Genomic DNA, 21,820 nt, shown 5'->3' on the forward strand with positions numbered 1-21,820 from the left:
AGTAAAATATGACAGTCATGATGGCTGGGCTCAACTGTCCGTAATGAGGACAGAGAAACCGCTGTGCGCGTCTCTCTGCTGATCTAACATGGAGCGCCGCGCACCAGTGACATTTCCGTTTGCAGACGATCGCAGTCGTTTTCATCCTCATCATCATCTCCGCCACTAATCCCATGGAGGCAATCCCTCGCCGGGATGTGCCTGCAGGCGGGATGAAGTCTAACGACGCGGCTAACCCAGATCTGTGCGACGGCGGCCGCGTCGTCCGACCTCTGCGGCCCGGAGGAGGCTTGAGGACACGGTAACCCAGATACAACGAACCGAAATATCGGCAGACACCTACATCAAAGAAACACGCCCTTTCTCCCTTTTAACAATATACAGAGTAAATGAAGAAACGACTGTGCAACATTCACTCATCCATTTATAGTACCCCACGTGAGGGCTTTAGGCGTTGTACCTACCCGTCATTTTCAAAATATATCAGTGTACATAGATGGCAGTAATTCAAGTTTTCTCGCTAATGTTACAGATGTCACTTGCTTATTTGTAATTGCATATGATGATTTCTATCGATTTACATACAGTGCTTTTGTAAATGGTTAATGTCTCCCATCTTCCCTGATTGTCATTTTGTTAATGTTAAGTGACGTTTTACACTTTGGCCACAGGGCGGCAGTATTGTACCTCGCAGCATGGCGACACGAGGGGAAATTCTTAAACATGGATTCCGTACTGCAGTCGCAATAGCAAGGCGAGCCGGATGGTGGCGTAAAATGATCACTTGAGCAACTTTCACACAAAGGTAACGGAACTAGACCAATTACATTTCGCTGCAAGAATCATGCATTTTAATATGTAATAAAAAATCAATTATTTAATAATTCTGAGTAGAATTCTTGAAATATAAATGTTGGAAATAGTGATGATCTCGTAATAATTATATTTAACTTGAATTAAGTCATATTCATTCGAGATATTATGCGTAGATTTGGAAAGCGAGTCTCCTAATTCGTTCCAGTTTAACATCAATTTTCTTGTGCGAGTCCGGTCAGATGACATTTCCTCAAGGACTCATTTTATGCACGGCTTATCGCTATGAAAGCGCGGCGCTCTGCAGTCCTGCTGTGGATGGTATTAAGCGGGGAAAGTCAATGACGTTCACCTAAAAGTCCTGATAGAATTGTAATGATTTTTATCCATCTTTCACCATGTATTTTATATTAACTACAAATCTTGTAGATATTGCGAAATATTAAGTGGAATTCACCTTTATTTCTCTCCGTAATAAAGCACATTTTTCCTGTGCCATTTCAAAGGTACAGCATATTCCATTCTGACGGATATATGTTATGGGTTCACCAAGATAAGATTCTGGCCAAGGTCATTCATGATGCATTTCCTTCAGTTTGTTCAGTCTGTTCCTTGAGCTTTGAACACATTCAGCAGGACTGCCAGCTTTGGTCAGCTGGCTGGCATGAGATTTTCAATTCGATTCAGGTCTGTACACACATTTACATGTATGTAACAGTTTTATTACCTTGTAAATAGTCTAGGGTTTGCAGACTACCCCCAACGCTTTTGATGTTCCTAATTTTAAGTTTATAATGGAATAATATAGATTTTCCGTAAGATTTCTTGTGAGCGTGAGTCTGAAAGGGTATGTGTCATGCCAGATACGGGAGAGCTGGTAACCCAGATTCAGTTATCTTTGTCTAAAAAGTTCTGAGAGTTTTTTGACTGTTTCTAGTTCAAATAGTACTTCAAAGACTGATAATATTGACTTTGGATAGTTACACAGATCTTTGGTCATTTTGCAGGTAGGTCAAACATCTAGTCTGACACCTCCATAAGATATAGATATGTGTATAAGGAAAATTCCCTTCCACTTGAGCGTGGTTCATGATATCTAAGAAAATGCACCATCCTCATCACAGTTTCAGCTTTACCGTTTTAGAGAAAGCGAAGCATCTGAGGACGGCTCGCCTCGGTGCGCCTCCACTAGATTGAACATTTACTCTGAGTTTCTCTTCTTCACCCGAATGGTGGCGCCAAATACCTTTGACAGAGCGCTAAGGGTGTTATTTTTACACAGCACCTGGCAGGAAGAATTACGGCTTTCTGCTGTCAGTTACTCCATTTACAAGGATTCGGGATCTCAATCTTTGGATAATGACCTCATTCAAGTTTCAGGTTTTATTGCATATAGACATATTTTATGTAGTGGCTTCTGTACATTGTAAGTGTGCAAGGTACATCCTTCACCAAAGGGATATACTGTATATCGCGCAGCACCTTCTTGCCCCGCCCCCTTTACGCACGATTGGTCCGAATCCAATACTCCAAGTACGCTTCAGTCCAGGCTTTCCGCCTCGCTGCTACTGCATTGCCAGGAACGCTGTTTAGCAGTATTCTTAATTCTCAGGGTGCAGGAGCGATAGATCTGTTGGAGGAGCTCAGCGGAGAGACATGGGCTGTCGGGATCTAAGACATTGCTGGGAGGGAGAAGACAAACTCTTCAGCGTCCCACAGCTGGCTGCATGGCCGTAAATCACACCTCTCCGATGACCTCTGACTTGGTACAACTCTATACTGCAATTTAGGTTGTACTCTCCTGTGTGTCCTTCTGTGCTCTGTCCCGGATCCAAACACAGCTGTTCTGATGGGCTTTTCTTCCATTATAAAGTGACTGTCATGCAAGGGTGTGGATTTGGCTGGAGAAGGCAGGGACACTCTCAGAAAAAAGGGTACCAGTTTGTACTTTTGCTTGTCACTGGGCTGTACCTTACATTTCTGTACCTTTTACGGTACAGAAATGGACTCTCCAAGGTACAAACAATATTAATGTTCCCTCAGTGGTACACAAATGTTCCCCATATTCCATTTCTGTACATTTATCTCAACTATACCTAAGGTACAATTTTCAGGTACAGTTAAGGGTACAACTGGCAGATCCTTGAAGGTACAGCCGCAGTGACAAGCAAAGGTACAAATTGGTACCCCTTTTTCTGAGAGCGTACCAGTATTGTGAGAGTACCATGTCATGAGGGGGCGGGGTTTTTTAAGCTGATTTGGTCGATACTAATGTTGAAACCAAACTGATGCCCTTGCTGTCGTGTAATTTTTGTGTCAAGTCTCACCTATATGACGTGTGATCTTTTCACTGGTAATCTCTGACAGATGTTTCAAATCGCTGTTCTCAAAGCTGTATGTCGCTATATTTTTCACTTTGCATCACTGGCAGAATAGGGAAAAAGCAGCAACGTAGACATTATATTTAGTGCAATACGCCGGTTCTACCGCATCTACGGAAGGGGACATACACGAACTCGGGCCTGTTTAGAAAGCCTAATCAGCCTAACCGCATGTCTTTGGGCAGCGGGAAGTTACCGGAGCGCCGAGAGGAAACCCACGTGACACCGGGAGAAGACGCGCGGTATTCAGTCCCCGAAACGTGGACATAAGAGACACCATGTATGAGCCCTCGACATGCCATAAAATAGCATTCGAAAAGGATATTCAGTGACCAGCGTACTCAGCCTCTGATGATGACAAACACATGTCGCCTTCTGTAACGTTTCTGAACACGTCTGAAACATGGAGCTACCAAAATATGCCCATCTCCTCATGCAGATCATCCGATCTCGTGAAATAGTTTACGAAAAACTGGAGTAATATCCTTCACATTGCTGCGTGCTGCCGTCGAACAGGTTAGATATTTTCTGTGGTTCCTATTAAAAATCAACCATATCGCAGCTTTGCTACCTTCGACGGTGCAGCCGGGCTGAGCGTGACGGGTCACGTGACAGCGGGACCGGCAGTAGTTATGTAACAGGGAGGCTGTGATCTAGCAGCCCCATCGTACGATGCAATGCCGTATGACGCCACATCCCCCGGCAAAGGAGGCGTTGCCCCTATCGCCCAAGCGTTACTTTCTCGCAGACGCCGGCAAAGCTGCGGACGGGGGCATAACGTTTGGCGCATCCTCATTCCTGATACCTCTTTGGCGTTATTCCTCTCATCCTCATATTACTTTCATTTGCACGAATCTCGACACTGTGAATATACAGCACAGAACACCTCTTAATAAAATATGATCAAGAACGGTCACCACACGGCGAACCAGCAGGGGAAAGAGGCAGGAGCTGCCCCAGCAGGCACGACTTGTAGTCCCGAGAAACGAAGGCGAACAATCCGTGTGTGGTGCGACGGATGGTAAGAAAGCGCCTTTCGGCATGGATTTCATTCAAGATATCTAGTAAAATACGAATATCACTTTCAGAAAGTAAATAAAGCTATGCATGATCTGGAAAATTTCTTCACGCTGCGACTTTCAGTTTCATTCATTTTAATATAGGCAGAATTGTTGTTATTATTATGTTGTTGTTGTTTTTGTTGTTGTTATTGCCGGCGCTGGTAAGTTAAGCTAGCACATACGCAATTGCTCTATTCAGCTACGAAGGATCATGTTAAGGCTGTTCTGCTTGAACGAGCAGTGTGACGTAAAAAATGACCGGCTCTCGCAGTGTCAAATCGTGCGTGCGCCTGCCTCACGATATCTGTCAAAGTGCGACATCCCAAGAGCCGCCTTAATGAAGGTCATCACGGCGCCTTCCTTTAAAATAGAATAAATAACATTTACAGGGTATTGGGGCTGCCTTTATTAAGGTCCCAGGTCTGCCGTTTGGCAAAACGTTGTGACGTTTAGAGGCCCTTTACTCTGAAAAGGTTTGAATTTATGGTTTTAAAACCCTACCAAAAAATAAAAAAGGTTATTATAATTAAAATAACAATAATAATAATAATAATAATAATTATTATTAAGTATTGTTGTTTTCGTTATTCGGGCTGTGACATGTAATTTACACGTAATATCCTCTCCGCAAGCGTTATACCAAATATGCTGTCCAAACAACCCGAAGTCAGGGGGCAATGACCCAAAGGATCGTTCTGTACTCACTCACATCCAGTTTGTTGCGTTTTCACGGGGACAGATGGCGCTTTGTTTTATATCTATCGCTCTGTGTGGCACACGACACTCTCAGATGTAAATTACAGCGGATAGATCCAAGGTCTTTAAGAACTGGCAGTGAAATTACTACAGTGGGAGGTTGAGGGAAATGTAATTCATGTCAATAAGGCTGTTCAGATTTTAACTGTACACTTCTATATTTACATTGTATCGAGGTATTTATTTCATCCAAAAAAGCAGTAGAAATATAGAAATAACAGCTTCAAGCAAAAGTGTCAAATGCAACCTGCTGGAAAATACAAAGAAATTTGAAAGAGATTAGATCCCAATTTCAAGCTGTTATCCAGTTCAAATTTGCTACATTTATGATGGAGAAATGGTGCAGTAATAGCCCCGTGTAATGGGCTTTTGTTCTGTGCACTTAGCTTTTAGTCTTCTGTGGACTTTAGTCCTGTTTAGTTGCCTTTCATAATGTGCAGTGGCATTTAGTCGTGTGTGGTGGTCTTTAATCCTTTGCAGTGTCTTTTAGTCCTGTGCAGTTTGCCTTTTTTATCCTGTGCAGTGGCCTTTAATCCTGTGTAGTTGTGGACTTTAGTCCTGTGTAGTTGCATTTAGTCCTGTGTCATGGCCTGTAGTCATGTGCAGTTTGTCTTTAGTCTTGTGCACTGGCCGTTAATCCTGCGTAGTTGCATCCTGTGCAGTGGCCTTTAGTTCTGTGCATGTTTCTTTAGTGCTGTGCATATATGCCCGTAGTCCTATGCAGGTGCCTTTTGGCTTGTGCAGTGGACTTTAATCCTATGTAATTGTGTCCTCTGTAGGTGCTTTTAGACCTATGCATTTGCCTTTAGTCCTGTGCAGTGGCCTTTAGTTCTGTACAGTGGCCTTTAATTCTGTGCAGTAGTCTTTTGTCCTTTGTAGTGGCCTTAAGTCATGCGCACGTGCCTTTTGTCATGTGCAGTGGCCTTTAGTCCTGTGCTGGTGCCTTTAGTCCTGTGCAGTGGCCTTTAGTTCTGTACAGTGGCCTTCAATTCTGTGCAGTAGTCTTTTGTCCTTTGTAGTGGCCTTAAGTCATGTGCAGTGGCCTTTTGTCATGTGCAGTGGCCTTTAGTCCTGTGCTGGTGCCTTTAGTCCTGTGCAGTGGCCTGTAGTCCTGTGTAGTGGCCTGTAGTCCTGTGCAGTGGCCTGTAGTCCTGTGCAGTGGCCTGTAGTCCTGTGTAGTGGCCTGTAGTCCTGTGCAGTGGCCTGTAGTCCTGTGCAGTGGCCTGTAGTCCTGTGTAGTGGCCTGTAGTCCTGTGCTGGTGCCTTTAGTCCTGTACAGGTACCTTTAGTCCTGTGTAGTGGCCTGTAGTCCTGTGCTGGTGCCTTTAGTCCTGTACAGGTACCTTTAGTCTTGTGTCGTGGCCTTTAGTCCTGTGTAGTGGCCTTTAGTCCTGTACAGGTACCTTTAGTCTTGTGTCGTGGCCTTTAGTCCTGTGCAGGTGCCTTTTGTCCTGTGTAGTGGCCTTTAATCATGTGCAGGTGCCTTTAGTCCTGTGTAGTGGCCTTTAGTCCTGTGTAGTGGCCTGTAGTCCTGTGTAGTGGCCTTTAGTCCTGTGTAGTGGCCTGTAGTCCTGTGTAGTGGCCTTTAGTCCTGTGTAGTGGCCTGTAGTCCTGTGTAGTGGCCTTTAGTCCTGTGTAGTGGCCTGTAGTCCTGTACAGGTACCTTTAGTCCTGTGTAGTGGCCTGTAGTCCTGTACAGGTACCTTTAGTCCTGTGTAGTGGCCTGTAGTCCTGTGCAGTGACCTTTAGTCCTGTGTAGTGGACTTCCACCTCATGTAGTGGCCAATGTAGTGACCTTTTTGCTCTTTTGTGACAACGAGAAGGGATTACTGTTAATTAGAAGAACCTTATCCCTGGTAGCTTAGAGGTGCCCAGCAGATATTGGATTCTGCATGGAACCTTGATGTTGTTCTCCGACCCATTACTAGTGATCCTGCTCAGAGACATTCTGAGTCTACATATTTGTCTCTAGGGTGGGATTCCCGTAGCTTTGTATCCTTTAGGATTCCAGCTGTTTCCACTTTCCGGGTCTGATGCAGGGTGGATGCCTCAAATTCCAGAACAATAGAACTGTGGGCAGGGGTATGCATGTGTGAGATTCCGGTCTCCCACAGAGAGGCGTAACTCTGGTTCCCTGAGTGGGTTTAAACTTTCTCAGGATCGCTCCTGTACGGAGAACGTTTCCAGCGTTTGTCAGCCAGTATTTTGTGCTGGTATTCCATGGACACAGTCAAGGAGCCGTGTGTATGTTAAACATTTCACATAAAAGCAGAAAGCACAGCTGTAAAAACGTTGTTGTACAACTATAAGAAAGTATTTTATAGCTCCTCAACTGCGTGGTCATATAGTGTAGTTTGGAGTCAATTATGGTGGTAATTGCATTGTATTGCTGATTATACAATTACAATGAGGTGGTAAAATTAATGTGTTCTGGGGATCAGTGCTGAGTTTTGTAGTACTGAACCATTAACGACAGCAAGGTTCTGCTCAGTGTGTCAGTACGTTCTCTTGTGTGGGATTCGTTTGTCTCTCGTTATCTGCATTGCTTCTGCTCTGCGTGTTGTGGCTTACTGCCCCTCTGTGTGTGTATGCTGTCCCCCGTCACCTGTCTAGGGTGCCTGACGTATCTGCTTACTTTCACCTAGATGGAGAGATAGAGGATGGGGTGGGTGACAGGAGTCAAAGTTCTTGCCTGCATCAGCATGACAGGACAGTGGTTCAAGGTCCGACTACCATCCCCCCCCCCTGGTAGCTGCTAACACACACAGCTCCTGTATTTCACACACAGTTCTTTCCTTGGTGTTTACATTACCATGGGCATGAATGTGTGTCAGAGTGTCAGTGTGCCGGATGTTTCCATCTAAGGGCTATTGTTTTCCGTGATGCGATATAGGCTCCTCCTCCTGACCAGTGGTGACGTGGCTCTCAGACAGCAGTGCGGTGTCTGTGAAAGGCAGAGCCTTACTAGATAGATACTCTTTGGTCAGACATTCAACCGATCAATCGACTGACGTTTACTCCATTCAGCATGATCACCTGAGCAATCAAGAAGCGTAGCGTCTTGTTTTAAGAATAAAATGGCTAGTTTCTTTTTTAAATTACAAAAGCACCTCTTGGCATAGACTATAACTGATGTCTTATTTTAGAAGCCTACTATACTGTATGATTTTATGTAACGTTGCATATTACAGCTAGTATCTGAACAGAAACACAGACTCATTTGCAGGACTTATTTTGATAGCATATCCTTGCTAGTGTCTCCTTAGTGTAATCTCTCCTTTTTAATCTACCGGCGGATCGATCTGCAATTTCGTTTCATTAACCATTTCCATTTATTTCAGATGTGAACAGAATGTGCAATGCGAGGTGAAGTTTTCTTTAAAACAGGGAGATGAGTAATATTAATTGAATAGTTGTGTTTTTAACAGGAGCTTGAAATGGGTAAAAGATTTGAGAGGCAGAGCATTCCAAATTTTAGGGGCTGTTACACTAAATAACAGTAAAGTTCTGTGCTATTTCTATGTTAATTCAAGTTGACAGGTTATCAGTGGCTTGTAAAACCCAAGCTGGCCTTGTGGAGTGCGTAACAGGTGCACCGGCACTGTCGTGACAGGACTCAGGGGGACGTTATGGTCACCTCATGGAAACAGATGCAAGGCAAAGAAGTAAACTGAGACGATAGGCATGGCGAGCGAGGCGTCCCGTTTCCTGTGCCCGGTGTTATCGACGTGCCCCCTGGGATGCAGGATCCCCTGCCCCACAGGATCGCGTGACCATCTGGGACACTTCGGCCCCGCTCTGGTTGCGTGCCCGCCACGTAGCCCACAGCACACTGACACCGAACCTGCAGAGGACGGATTTTGGCGGGATATGTCTTTACGGGAGAAAATTAGCTAAACAAAGGTCAATGTAAAAAATTAGCAAATTAGCTAGCCTAAAGTCAGCTTAAGTTTTCCATTAAAATTTGCATATTAGCTATGGGAAAAAAACAGCAAATTAGCTAAGCAAAGGCTAATGTGAAAAAAATGAGCAAATTAGCTAAGAAATGGTCAATGCAAACATTAGCAAATTAGCTAAGCAATGGTCAATGCAAACATTAGCAAATTAGCTAAGCAATGGTCAATGCAAACATTAGCAAATTAGCTAAGCTAAGGTTTAGCTAGTAAATTAGCTAAGTAAAGACCGGTGATCAATGGGCCTCGTTGAACATCTTATCAAAGTACAGCGGTAATTTTTAACAATGAAGCACAGCTATGGTTTCCGGCCTCACCGTGTTTATCTCATGCTGACCTGTGGCTGCACTTTACTTCAAGGCCGTGACAGTGGAAGTTACAGGCAGTTACCCGCTTCTTACTGACCTGTAATGATTCTTACTTACATACTCATGCTTGACTCTCTGCTTGTGTCTCTGTTGTACAGCTATGACATGGTGCACTATGGGCACTCCAACCAGCTGCGTCAGGCCAAGGCCATGGGCGATTACCTCATTGTGGGAGTCCATACTGACGGTGAGTCTACATGCAGGCCAACCCTAGTTTCTGCGTGACTAGAACATCCTTCAGGGTGTCCTGACATGGCACATTCTGCAGGATGCCCCAGTCTCCCTGAGTCCAAACCCACCAGTAGCTTCAATTATTCAATACGCACCTTGAGCTGCGTTGTTTACATTGTGCAGCTGTATTTTATGACTTGTGGACCATGGGTGTCTTGTAACACAGTGTTACCCAACCCTGTCCTTGGTGACCCCTAGACAGCCCGCATTTTTGCTCCCTCCCAGTTCTCAACATACTTATACCAGGTGCAGTCAGACCTCGGACATTTGCGAGGTTCGGTTCCAGAATCCGTCGCGAATGAGGAGGATTCGTGGATGTTTGGTAGAGTCACTAAAATGGTAATATGTGTTTATTTCTATAGTTTAAACACTAAATATGACCCTAGTCATGCTCCCAAAACACTTTAACTTCATTTAAAAGTTAGCTTAATACATTACCTTTAAAAAAAAAAATGTTTCATGTAAAATAGAATGCAGTATTGCGGATATTTGTAACACTAGCACATTTACAGTACAGTATACTAATGTTACCTCTACTAATTCCGAGAACACGGCATTGGCTGCCATTTTCTTTTGCATTCACAGTAAGGTAAAATGAGTAAACAAGCGGGACTGTAAATTTATTGTCAGAAGCCATATACGTAACCAAGGTACAATTCAATAAAATACGTAAAGGAAACATGTACAGTACATGTCATTTTCATGGATCTGTGAGTTTGGTTCAGGCGTGTTGAAGCTGGGAGGCAGCAAAAATGTGTACTGTCCGGGGATCCCCTGACTTGAGAACACTGTCCTAAGCTCCGCCCTTCCTCTCTCTCATTCCCGGCACCAGAAGAGATCTCTAAGCACAAGGGCCCCCCGGTTTTCACTCAGGCCGAACGCTATAAGATGGTCCGTGCCATCAAGTGGGTGGACGAAGTTGTGGAGGGGGCGCCGTACGTCACCACGCTGGAGACGCTGGACAAGTACACCTGTGACTTCTGCGTCCATGGAGGTAAAAATGGAACTGTGACGCCCCCTAGAAGGGACTGCGGCAGGAGCGGCAAATTACTGAAAATGATTCTTAAAAGACTACATGTTGTTGAAAGGTGACATGAAGCACAACAATGATATCACATACTGGTTGGTCACTGTTGTTGGCTACTGAGCCTCTCATCGCATATCTGCCTGCAGACGACATCACATTAACGATGGATGGGAAGGACACGTACGATGAGGTGAAGAGGTCAGGCAGATACAGGTACCCTGAGATGCTGAGGAGCATTGCAGTCATTTTGGGTTGGGCTTCGTCTTGGATCCTGTCACCCATTCCTTGCCTTCATATTTGAGTTTTTGAGTCTCCTCCATCTACCATCTACGCAACTTGAGTTGCACTGGTGTCACGATGTTGAGGGGAGGGTGCTGTTTCAGCAGTGTGGGCATTCTGATGCGTTTCAGAGAGTGCAAAAGGACGCAGGGTGTGTCCACCACCGACCTGGTTGGCCGGATGCTCCTGATGACCAAAGCACACCACAGCAACATCGTGAGTCAGGCCATCGACGACCACATGGAGCATTGAGTCCGAGTGCTTCCCTTTCAGCCACTAAGACTATGTCTCTTTACCTTGTAGGGAAACTCAGACTACCAGCAATATACTGACAACTTTGGAAAGGTAGGTGGTGTGTGTGGATGTATTTTTGGTGCCGTAGATCGGGATGGTTACCTGTTGTGTTTGTTTGTTTTAATTTTAATTATAGTGAAACAAAAACTGTGGTCGAGGCTCTGATCAGAGAAACCCGACTGTTCTTTTGTATTGGATCTATTGGATCTTCTAGCTGGCCTCTTTCCGGGTTCAGGTCTGTTTGGCCTGTTTTTTTGGTTCTGGTTTTCCCGTGGCTCGGTTTTTAAGCTCAGGTTCTCATTGGGGACTTGGCCGACCTGTTTGCATCACAATGGTCGAGCGTAGAGGCCTGCAGATGCCAGACAGACAGAAACAAAGGCCTGTATTGTGGGTATAATTCACAGCCAGGGCTATAATCCTACCCAGGGCCTAATGAATACAAGGTCTATTCCTGAATGCGAGGCCAACCGTATGTAGTTTTTTCAGAAACAATAACCAAGCAAACTGTAACAGTCAGTATTACATTGTATTCTGTATTATACAGTTAAAATAGTTTTAAAAACCAGAGAATTGATGTTTTCATTGCTAAAATTCAACAAAGGCCCTAGATGGTAGTTCCCTCTTATAGCCACAAGGGGGCCAGTGTTAATTAAAACTTTATTAGGGGTATAAGCTTGTTATTATTGTTGTTTTCCTTTTAGTATTATTATTTCAGATTAACATATTCAAGAGTGCAGAATATGCATGTTTGGAGAGAGGATGTCAGCTACTTCAACAGGTTTTTTATTAGTCTGCCTTGCGTTTCACTCAGTGGAGTAGAAGAGCACTTAGTATCGCAGGGACACAACTTAATAATTTAAATACAAAGGTCTGGTTTTTTTTGGGGGGGGGGGGGGGCAAATGAAACCAAATTATATGTCATGTACACGTCCCTACTGTTCCTACATCCCCTGTTTCACCGCCTGCTGATATGCGGCTATGCATGTGACGTCGTGTTTGTTTGTGTAATGTACCCCCGTTATGCGCGTCCCAGTATAATGGACGTCCGTCAAAGCACCTCCTTAATGTAGCCGCTAGTGTGACACAGAGGGTACTGGATTAACGTGTGATTTAGGTCATGTTTGTGTCCTCGTTGTGGGCATAGCAGGGTTCCCAGTGCCACAGTCCCTGGACGGGGGTGTCCCAGTTCCTCCAGACATCACGCAAGATCATCCAGTTTGCCTCCGGAAAGGAGCCACAGCCTGGAGACACCATCATCTACGTGGCCGGCGCGTTCGACCTCTTCCGTATCCTCAGGTCGACGGGTGGGTCGACTCCCCCACCCCCCTGCCAGGCACGTGGTTTGCCCCACCTTAGCGCGCGTCTGCCTTGACCTCGTGCCTCTCAGATATCGGCCATGTGGACTTCCTGGAGGCTGCGCACAAGCAGTCGGACAAGCCCTATATCATCGTGGGTCTGCACTTCGACCAGGTGAGTATATTAATCCCACCCACTTGCAGCCCCTTCGCCTCACATTGGTTGGTTACCCTGTCCATCATTGACCATTACTCTGCACGCCCTCCAGTCAGGATTTTTGGCTCTCCTTAAATATTGACTCTCCCAATAAGTGTATGCATTCTGGAAGAGAGCCTGGTTTGGCGGACTGACACTGATATATGATTCACTTTTCTGAGAAATAGTTTATGGACATCAGGCATTATGGGTTGGGGGAATAAGCACTATTACCTTTTAGCAAAGTCATCTCAAAACTGTATGGAACAAAAGTGCACCAATAAAACAACTTGAATCAATAATTATATGATATTCAAAATAAAAATGACTGCTGTCTGTTGGTCCAGAGAACTTGAAATCTCCAGAGCAGTGCAACTGCATATGTATACACTATATGGACAAAAGTATTGGGACACACCTTTCATTCATTGAATTTAGGTGTTTCAATCAGACTCATTGCCACAGGTGTATAAAATCAAGCACCTAGCTATGCAGTCAGGTTTACAAATATTTGTGTAAAGAATGGGTCCTTCTGAAGAGCTCAGTGAATTCAAGCGAGGTACTGTTATAGGATGCCACCCTCACGAAAATCAGTTCGTGAGATTTCTTCCCTGCTAGATATTCCACGGTCAGCTGCATTATTGCAAACTGGAAATGTTCCGGAATAATAGGAACTGCTTCGAAGTGGCAGACCATGTAAAGTAACAGAGCGGGTTCTCCAAGTGCTGGGCCACATACTGCGTAAAAGTTCCAAACTTCCTCTGATATTAACTCCTGCATTAACTCCTGTTGTGTGTGTGCGTGTGTGTGTGTGGCAGGAGGTGAACCGCTACAAAGGAAAGAACTACCCCATCATGAACATCCACGAGAGGACGCTGAGCGTGCTGGCCTGCAGGGTATGTGCGGAATGCCTGTACGCACAATCATGCTTTGTTTAAGGGGCCAGTCGCCACCCCTTCTGACTGCTCTCTCACCCTCGCCAGTACGTCTCCGAGGTCGTGATCGGGGCGCCCTACGCAGTCACACGGGACCTGCTGGATCATTTCAAGGTAGGCAGGCCATTCTCTGGAAGCGAGGCGGCTGTCATGTGGTGCTTGGCGGCTGTCATGTGGTAATTGGCGGCGGTCATGTGATGCCTGGCGGCGGTCATGTGATGCTTGGCGGCGGTCATATGATGCTTGGCGGCGGTCATGTGGCGCTCGGCAACACCAGACTCATGCTCCTGCCTTCACAGGTGGACCTGGTGTGTCACGGGAAGACGGAGGTGTTTCCTGACAAGGACGGCTCAGATCCATACGCTGTGAGTCCCCGACCCGCTCCCACACAGACACACACATCTTTGTATTCATGTCTTTGAGGGAACCATCCATTCATTTCTATGACATAAACCCTAATCTCAGCTATGACGACCTTAACCACTACCCAGCCCTAACCTTAACCATAAGTAACCAAACACAATACAAGTCTGAAGGCATTTTTAATTTTTTGATTGCAGTCATAGATTTTATGAAATTGAGGTTATCCTTTTGGGGACTGGAAAAATGGTCCCCACAACGTAAAAAAAACAGGTTTTTATCACGTTATGGAGACATCTGGTCCCCACAACGTAAGGCACATCTGGACCACACACACACACACACACACACACACATACATTTACTCGTTCATGGATAAATGCAGGACCAAGATTAGTCAATTATCTCTTTTTAATCTAAAAATATACATGTGTTACATAGTATATATTTGTTTGTTTGCTTAAAATACCTCTAGCAAAGGGGTTGCTAGGATTTTAAGACATAGCGGGCGTAACCCAGAGACCTAATCTGTCTGAGGGTCATAATATTGAATTTTCTCTCTCTGAAGGTACAATGATGGCAGCACTATGAAGGTTTTGGGAAGCTCTAGGACGTGCCCTAGGGCTGTTGTTATATATGGAATTCTCAAACTGAGAACATGGTTGTTGAAACATCTGAGCTAAACAGATCATTTGGGGCTTGTTCATATTCATTTGGGGCTTCGACCTCCAATGGCCTGTGATACATCTGAGCTTTAGCGTATTTGCCGCAGGTCAGCAAGGTGGCTCCGTGGATGAATGGGCATTAACCATTGTCTCTCTCTATGGAAAGTATGACTAATGACTAATTTGGCTTATCTGGTCATGTTGGCGCGTGTTACATGTCTCATGCATGTCGTAATTGCTGTTGTCTCCTCCCACCTTGCGCAGGAACCAAAGAAGAGAGGCATCCTTCGCACGGTAGACAGTGGAAACAGCCTCACCACCGATGACATCGTGCAGAGAATCATCAAGAACAGGTGAGAAGTGGCGCCGCCCTGCTGGTGAACTGCGTGAGAGCAGGAGGCCGGCATGAGCCCACACGATCCGAGTCCCCCCCTCCCCACCCCCAGCCTAATGGCTCGGCTTATGTGTCCCAGGCTGCAGTTCGAGGCCAGGAACCAGCAGAAGGAAGCAAAGGAGATGGCGGTGATCCAGGCCATGAAGAAGCGCGAGGAGGAGAAGATGAAGGAGCGTGAGCGGGCGCGGGCGGTGCAGTAGGGGGCAGCCAGGCCTCTGAAGGGCAAACATAGCTACACGCACCACCCACTGACCCCCCTCGCCCACCCCCGAGACGGGAGGCTTCCCCTCAGCATCATGGTTGCCCCACATAATTCAAGGAAGGTCTTCAAATCAAGTCCAGTTTAAGATTAGAACTTGGATAATTGCTGGTATTTCAGATTGGTCTTCAGTCCTTAAGAGAATGACATGGACCCATCGGCATCATGGCTGGAGGGAAGTCGCCTTGATTGCCCCCACATCCCCCCCCCCCCCCCCAAAAAAAAAAACAAAAAAAAAACAACTTGTATATCAAACTAACTGTAAAATAAGACAGATGATTTGATGTTCGGATGAGAAGAAATTAGCACTGAACGCATTTAGCATTGAGCAAAGTAAACAAATGAACAAACAAAGGTACATCAGTGTGAATAAGCGAAGTATGATTTTTTTTTATTTACTTACGACGGTTTTTAAAAGTCTTTAATATTGAGGTGCGTGCCCGTCGGTGATGCCGACTTATGGAACATAAGGAAATGGGCGAGCAGAAACCGTGTGTCGTTAGCTGAAACCGAGCAGCGATCTGCAAACGCACTCAGACCGCATTTTAATCACTACGCATCAGCTTACATGGAATAACCTTTCATTCCTTTTTTACAGAAACATCCTGTGCGCATTTACGCTAAGTCAAGGGTATGAATCAGTGAGACTCAAGCTGTAGGTGTAATACAGGGATCTTTAGTCACTCTCTATGAGGGTAGCGTCAGAAAGTCTCCGTTGTGTCCAAACATTCATATAATGAATCTCAGTAGCCTATATTCAATAGCTTCTGGCCACAACCTTTTTCACACCAGCAAAGTCCAAAACATTTTTTTTTAACCAAAACATATGATGTTCAATGAACATTTATCCCCTAGGACAAATAAATAAACGCAGACTCTCTGCCGTAATTGAACAGCTTCGGTCTAGGATACGGATGGCACTTTATACCTCCTGTATCCTTAGCCACCACAAGAGGGCGTTATTTCTCATCAAGCGGAGTTCAGGATCGTTGTTTAATGTGCTTGTGTACAGAGGCCTGAAGTATTGCATCGATCACAGTCTGTCAAAAGCTGAATTCTTTTCAACTTTTGATATAGTTAAAACGACATCCACAGCTGCCTTATACGGATCAGTCAATGTATGAGTCCTATAGGAAAATGTTTTGGCAGATTGTCTGAACGTGAATTTTGACTAGAACTGCGTTAAAATAAAGGTTTTAACTAAGTTCCAGGCTGAAAACATTTAAAAGAATCACTTCTGGTACGATCCAACTATATGCACTCGTACAGTTTTATATTTTATTAGATATAAATAACGTGTCTGTCAGTGTATTGACTTTTTAACAAATGTGTGACCTAGTACTTTCTTTTTCATTATTTGGAAATACTGAAATGAAATATGTGACAAACAGGAAATAACACCTAAGCGGTAATGGTTGTTTTCACTCGCAAAAAGCAATGTCTTTTCCGTCAGAACAAACACATTTAAACAAGTTTATACTCTAGATATCCTGACATTGTAACCCTCAACCAGCGAGTACACAGCCTACAGGTGCTTCCAAACAATTTCATGAACGGTGCACTGATTTCATCCCCTACCTTTTGAGAGGTAAGCGCTGCTTGGTTTGTAGCCATTACTTGTACAGTTTATATTTTACGGTGGTTTTAAATCCTATAATGATCACAATGGTATTGTTTTAAAATACTCATTTATTAATATTACTTGAAAATATAATATATTTTAATTATAGAGCCCTACATGTCAAATAAATGGTAGAAACGAACGTGTTAGGTTGTCACAGTCATTCTACATGTCAGTATGTTATGTCAGTATGCTTGTGTTTTGCGGACTTGTTTTTACACTCCGAATGTATGTTATTTATGCGGTCTGTGCATTAAATCGAAAGTTCTCAGCTCTATATAATGCTGTTCAATTGTCACCTGTTAATTGTCATTAACTTTATAAATGTCTCTGTGTTATGTGTTCTTTGGGTTTATATACTTGACTGTTTTATGTTATTGTTTAAAACTATGAGTGTATATTTTAAGATTTTAACCATAAGCGCAAAGTAATTTGATTTTTTACGCAAAAAAACTGGCCCCGAAATAATTGATTTGACAAACAATAAGATCTATATTGCCATGTCGCCAAGCGCCACTTGCTATTGACATTCCAGTTCCGTATTACATGGCTTTAAATGCAAATGTTGAGTCTACCGGATTAAAGTGTCATTGCTGTTAGGTCATTCTCAGAACGTGACACTAGAGGGTGCACTCGCGCCGTTTTTACACGACAGGCATTCTTCCGTCGCTAAGCTCCGTGTCTGTACGACTTTAAACAGTTCCTGTAAAATAAATTGCTGTGTAAGTACATAGATTTATAAGTAAAAGTACGGGGAGAGGTTTAAATAACGAGAAAATTATTGTATAATTAACTTCTGGCTAATAAAAATGAGTAAGTTTTATGTGAACTATAAGTTTTCGGTAATAGTTTAGTTTAGGGACTTGGGATATGTTGTTGGTACCAGGAACCTGTGAGCTTGTTTTAGTCCTGAAAAGCCGACACGTGAATCTGGGTCTGTGTGTAGTACGTAGCCACTAGACCCCCCAGGACACGTTGGACATGCTGGGGCTCCAATCCAACATGTTGAAAGTTCTTTTTTTTGCCATGGATTTCCGCTTGTTTCCGCCACATCTGCAGTAATCACGAGTGTTTTTTTTAATGCTCGTACAACCGAGAAATTGTTGGATGTTTTCACAGTCTCAAGGAGGGAAAAAAAATAAGTAGATAAAACCTGATTGTGAAACTAAACAATGTTTGAAATATGCCTTTACTTGTGTGAGACTTGACTGCCTATAGGGTGTATGAGTTATCGAACAAAAGCAAGCAAACAACAGCCTGTCCAAATACAAAGAAAATGTTTTGTAAAAACATATAGAGCCAGAAGCACAGGGCAGACTGTCTTGCGTGATTAGCACTGACATTGTGTTATGACCTTTTAATGAACAAAAAAGAAAAGAATAAAATTAAGCAAGGAAAAATCTCAGTGTTTTCTGTCACAAAATGACCACCGTGGTTTTAAATGGTTCTGTGCATTTCGTTTTATTATTTGATATTTTAAGGGTTTTCTGGAAATCTCCAAATTCCAGTCACATTTGCCCTATCAGATCTGAACAAATTCTCTTAATTGCATCAGCCCCAGTCCTTTCTGTTGGTGACATCAAATTGTGGTTTGAGTGTCTCCTCTGCAACCTGCACTTTGACCTGGGGCCTGACAGATGGGCCCTGTATCAGAGGCGGAAACTGGTGCATTTATGCAGTTCTAAGTCTCCCAGGAACTGAAAGGGTCACTACCAGGAACTGCTTCTCACTCTGACTGGAAATCTGTTACTCAGCCCTTGAATCGCTAATGCGTGGCTATAAGCCGACAGGAGGCACCTAGTTTGATTGGCTGCTGTCAGAGATAAGGGAGCGGGTCGGGTTGGAAACAGACCAGGACTCTAAATGCATTCCTCAGATGGTGACAAACGTGCGTGTGTGTTTGCATAGATCACATTTAGGCACCAAAATGTCCCCAAAGTATGGTAAAACCTGAAACTTCCTTATTTTTGAGGACATTTTTCAGGTCCCCATTTGGATGATCTCAATTTTATAATTTTTTTTTTTTAAATGCAATCAAAAAAGTAAAAATGCCAAAAGTCTTGTATTTTGTTTGGCTACTTTTGCTTACGGTTCGGGCTGGGTGGGGGTTAAGGGTGTCGTGATTTAGATTGGGGTTTTTCCCATAGAAATTTATGGAAGGTCTCAGTTTAGATAGGTATGCCAGTGTGTGTGTGTGTGGGTGTGTGTGTGTGTGTGTGTGTGTGTGCGTGGGTGTGTGTGTGTGTGTGTGTGCGCGCGTTTCAGCTGTACAAATAAGTCACAGGAAGTGCACACAGTAAAACAATTAGCACCATCATAAATCTTACTGGGAAATCGCATTTATTGGTACATAAAATTCACAATGGAGACAAAAATATTCTGTCCTGATGCTGCTTTAGAATTCACTGGCATTGTGCTTTTTGCATTTCTAATGAAGGCACCTGTAGAATAGAATGAAGGTTGTAATTAAGCCTCATGAGTTACTCAGAACTTCTTCACACTTGGCTGTTGGAGTCAGTTTCACTGTGCTCACATCCCAGGACAGGATGGAATGTCTCAAATATTAACCCCACACTTTCTCCACTTGCCAGATGACCTGCATGCAGGTACTGCTGTTTTTGAGGCTATTTTACAAAAACCTGTTTTTCTGCTGCTATTCATCTGTTTCATTATTATGGTTTTGATGTCCAGGTGGCAGGATTGTGCAGTGGTCAGTCCTGTTGCCTCACACCTCTGGAACCTGGGTTCGAGTCTTTGCCAGCGTTCCATGTTTGTGCAGTTCGCATGTTCTCCCCGTGTTGTCGTGGGGTTTCCTCTGGGTACTCTGGTTTCCACCCACCATCCAAAAACATGGTGAAGCTAATTGGAGTTACTAAATTGCCTGTAGGTGTGAGTGAGTGTGTGCATGTGTGAGTGAATGGTGAGTGTGCCCTGCGATGGATTGGTGGCCCATCCTGGGTTGTTCCCTCCCTTGCGCCCATGGGCTCCAGACCCCTCAGCAACCGTGAAGAGGATAAGCAGTTTCAGAAAATGGAAGGATGGATTTTGATGTCTCAATGACACTTTCTTTCAGTCTGCCTTACCGGTTAATGCCACTTGGGGCAGTGTAGGTTAAAAAGGGTGCATCAGAGGCGATTGCTTCCTGAAGCTGGTTACGGGATTATCAGGAGTGCGCAAAGCTTAGGCTTGACTTTATTGATCCCCTTGGGGTGGAAATTCCTTCAGTCGAGCAGCAGATATACAGACATAAGAGAATAATTAAATAAATAATAATAAAATAATGACATGACTTAAACTGCCATCAAGCTAAAGTGTGGCACCTTCAAAGAATCTGAAATGAGATTTTTTAAATTTAACACCAAATTCGGTCACTGCGTAATGCCACATGCTATTTATTGTCATCACTCTATCTAAAAACCAATTAAAAATGAGCAACCCTCCTATGTGTAGGTGTGTCCAAACTTCTGACCAGCATTACATATATATAGGTCCCACACAAGGCATTCGGTTCCAGTTGGAGTTTGTGTTATGGTTTGCAATGTAGAAACAGTTAAAGACAAGCCATTCACATAGTTTCCTGCATGTACTGTGACAGCAGGGCACTTTGTGTCTTGGCAGCTGAACGTCAGCAGGTCAGGTGGATTTATGGGCCTACAGAAGGGAAGGGGGGAGGTAAGCGGGGGGTGGGAAGAGGCAATTAGTGTCTCGCGTATGGCTTGGTGAGCCAGGAGGGCCTCGTTTCCTAATTAAAAGCCGCTCCATTTGATCTGATCGATTTGATTTCTGACACGGCCATTTCAGGGCAGATATTTCCTGGTATTTTCAGACTTTGACTTGGTGACTCACGTAGCTTTTTTATATTTATTAACACGGTGAGCCATGATCCAATAGGGGGCCAGTAGAGGCCAGAATGAGACAGGCTGAACTCTGAAGGAACGACGGCCCCGGGGGGAGTTAGCTCTCATGGCCTTTTGTTGTTCTTTGTTTACCTAGAATTCCACTGCGACGTGTCCAGGACACATCTCCATGCTTTGTGTCCAGGACACATCTCCATGCTCTGTGTCCAGGACACATCTCCATGCTCTGTGTCCAAGACACATCTCCATGCTTTGTGTCCCCCGACTTATCAGACACACCATGATCAAAGGGGCTAAAGTCTCGGCAACTTGCATTCCAGAATGTTTGTTAAAGTCACACCGAGTTAAACATTAATCAAAACCAAATAAAAAGTTGAGTAGACTTGCTAGATTTGTAATTACATGGCCAAAGCTGAGTCTCATATAAGAATTTGGGAAATGAGAGAGTCATTATGGTCTGCTTCTTCAGTGTGTCATCAGCTTGTTAAAACAGATCAAAAATGTCCGTCAAAGCCAAGGTGGAAAATGAGAATGACTTCAGCTGAGAATCGGTACAGCACAAAAGTGCATACACAGACAGAAGGTTCCTGGTGGGATCCAAGAACTGTCAGCAGAGTGACTGGCATTTAAGGACCCAGCAATGCATCGTCCTCATCGTGTTCAACAGGCTTCTTACTGCGGTGATGGTCTTGCGGTTGTGGAATTTTGGTTGATCGCTGCAGTGGTATGAATCAACCCTAGTTGCCTCTGTCACCGTGGGCACAGACTCTTACAGCTACCCCCCCCCCCCCCCCCCCCCCCAATACCTACGTCATCTTGTCCAAATCCTAACCACACACTCATCCCCGACCCATCATCCCTCGGCCCACTAAGGGTTCTGGGGCTAATGCTAAAAATAAAACCAACCGCATTCACAGCCAACGAGGATCAAGGTATGTCTGAGTTTCTTCCCACTTTTTTCCCAAGTTATAGAAATTCTCAAGGGGGGGGGGGGAGAGTGTCATATCGAGAGGTGCTGGAGACCAGTCTATCCATCCATCTGTCATAATCGAATCTGGTAGGAATACTATATGAT

The 21,820-nt window shown here is 44.3% G+C and overlaps 1 protein-coding gene across 2 annotated transcripts; it reads left to right on the forward strand.

Moving 5' to 3' along the window:
• Positions 1–3,819: 3,819 nt before the first annotated feature.
• LOC111836840 (ethanolamine-phosphate cytidylyltransferase-like) lies at positions 3,820–15,475 on the forward strand. 2 transcript variants are annotated; one of them, XM_072704944.1, is made up of 13 exons: positions 3,820–4,215; positions 9,431–9,519; positions 10,396–10,557; positions 10,737–10,803; positions 11,001–11,085; positions 11,173–11,214; positions 12,311–12,449; positions 12,551–12,633; positions 13,473–13,550; positions 13,638–13,703; positions 13,889–13,954; positions 14,879–14,967; positions 15,088–15,475. In XM_072704944.1, the coding sequence occupies exons 1-13, from the start codon at positions 4,094–4,096 to the stop codon at positions 15,206–15,208; spliced, it is 1,209 nt and encodes a 402-aa protein (XP_072561045.1). In that variant the 5' UTR covers positions 3,820–4,093; the 3' UTR covers positions 15,209–15,475. The 2 variants fall into 2 exon arrangements, with proteins under 2 accessions (XP_072561045.1, XP_023654219.2); XM_023798451.2 differs by having other exon boundaries at positions 3,822–4,215; positions 12,308–12,449.
• Positions 15,476–21,820: the final 6,345 nt, after the last annotated feature.

Source organism: Paramormyrops kingsleyae, chromosome 22 (assembly GCF_048594095.1).
Source record: "Paramormyrops kingsleyae isolate MSU_618 chromosome 22, PKINGS_0.4, whole genome shotgun sequence".
Classification (NCBI taxonomy): Eukaryota; Metazoa; Chordata; class Actinopteri; order Osteoglossiformes; family Mormyridae; genus Paramormyrops; species Paramormyrops kingsleyae.

Coding starts and splice junctions, on each gene's coding strand:
- LOC111836840 (XM_023798451.2), top strand. CDS start 4,094: ATGATCAAGAACGGTCACCACACGGCGAACCAGCAGGGGAAAGAGGCA. Junction 13,551..13,637: donor TGAGCGTGCTGGCCTGCAGG/GTATGTGCGGAA, acceptor CACCCTCGCCAG/TACGTCTCCGAGGTCGTGAT. Junction 13,955..14,878: donor ACGGCTCAGATCCATACGCT/GTGAGTCCCCGA, acceptor CACCTTGCGCAG/GAACCAAAGAAGAGAGGCAT.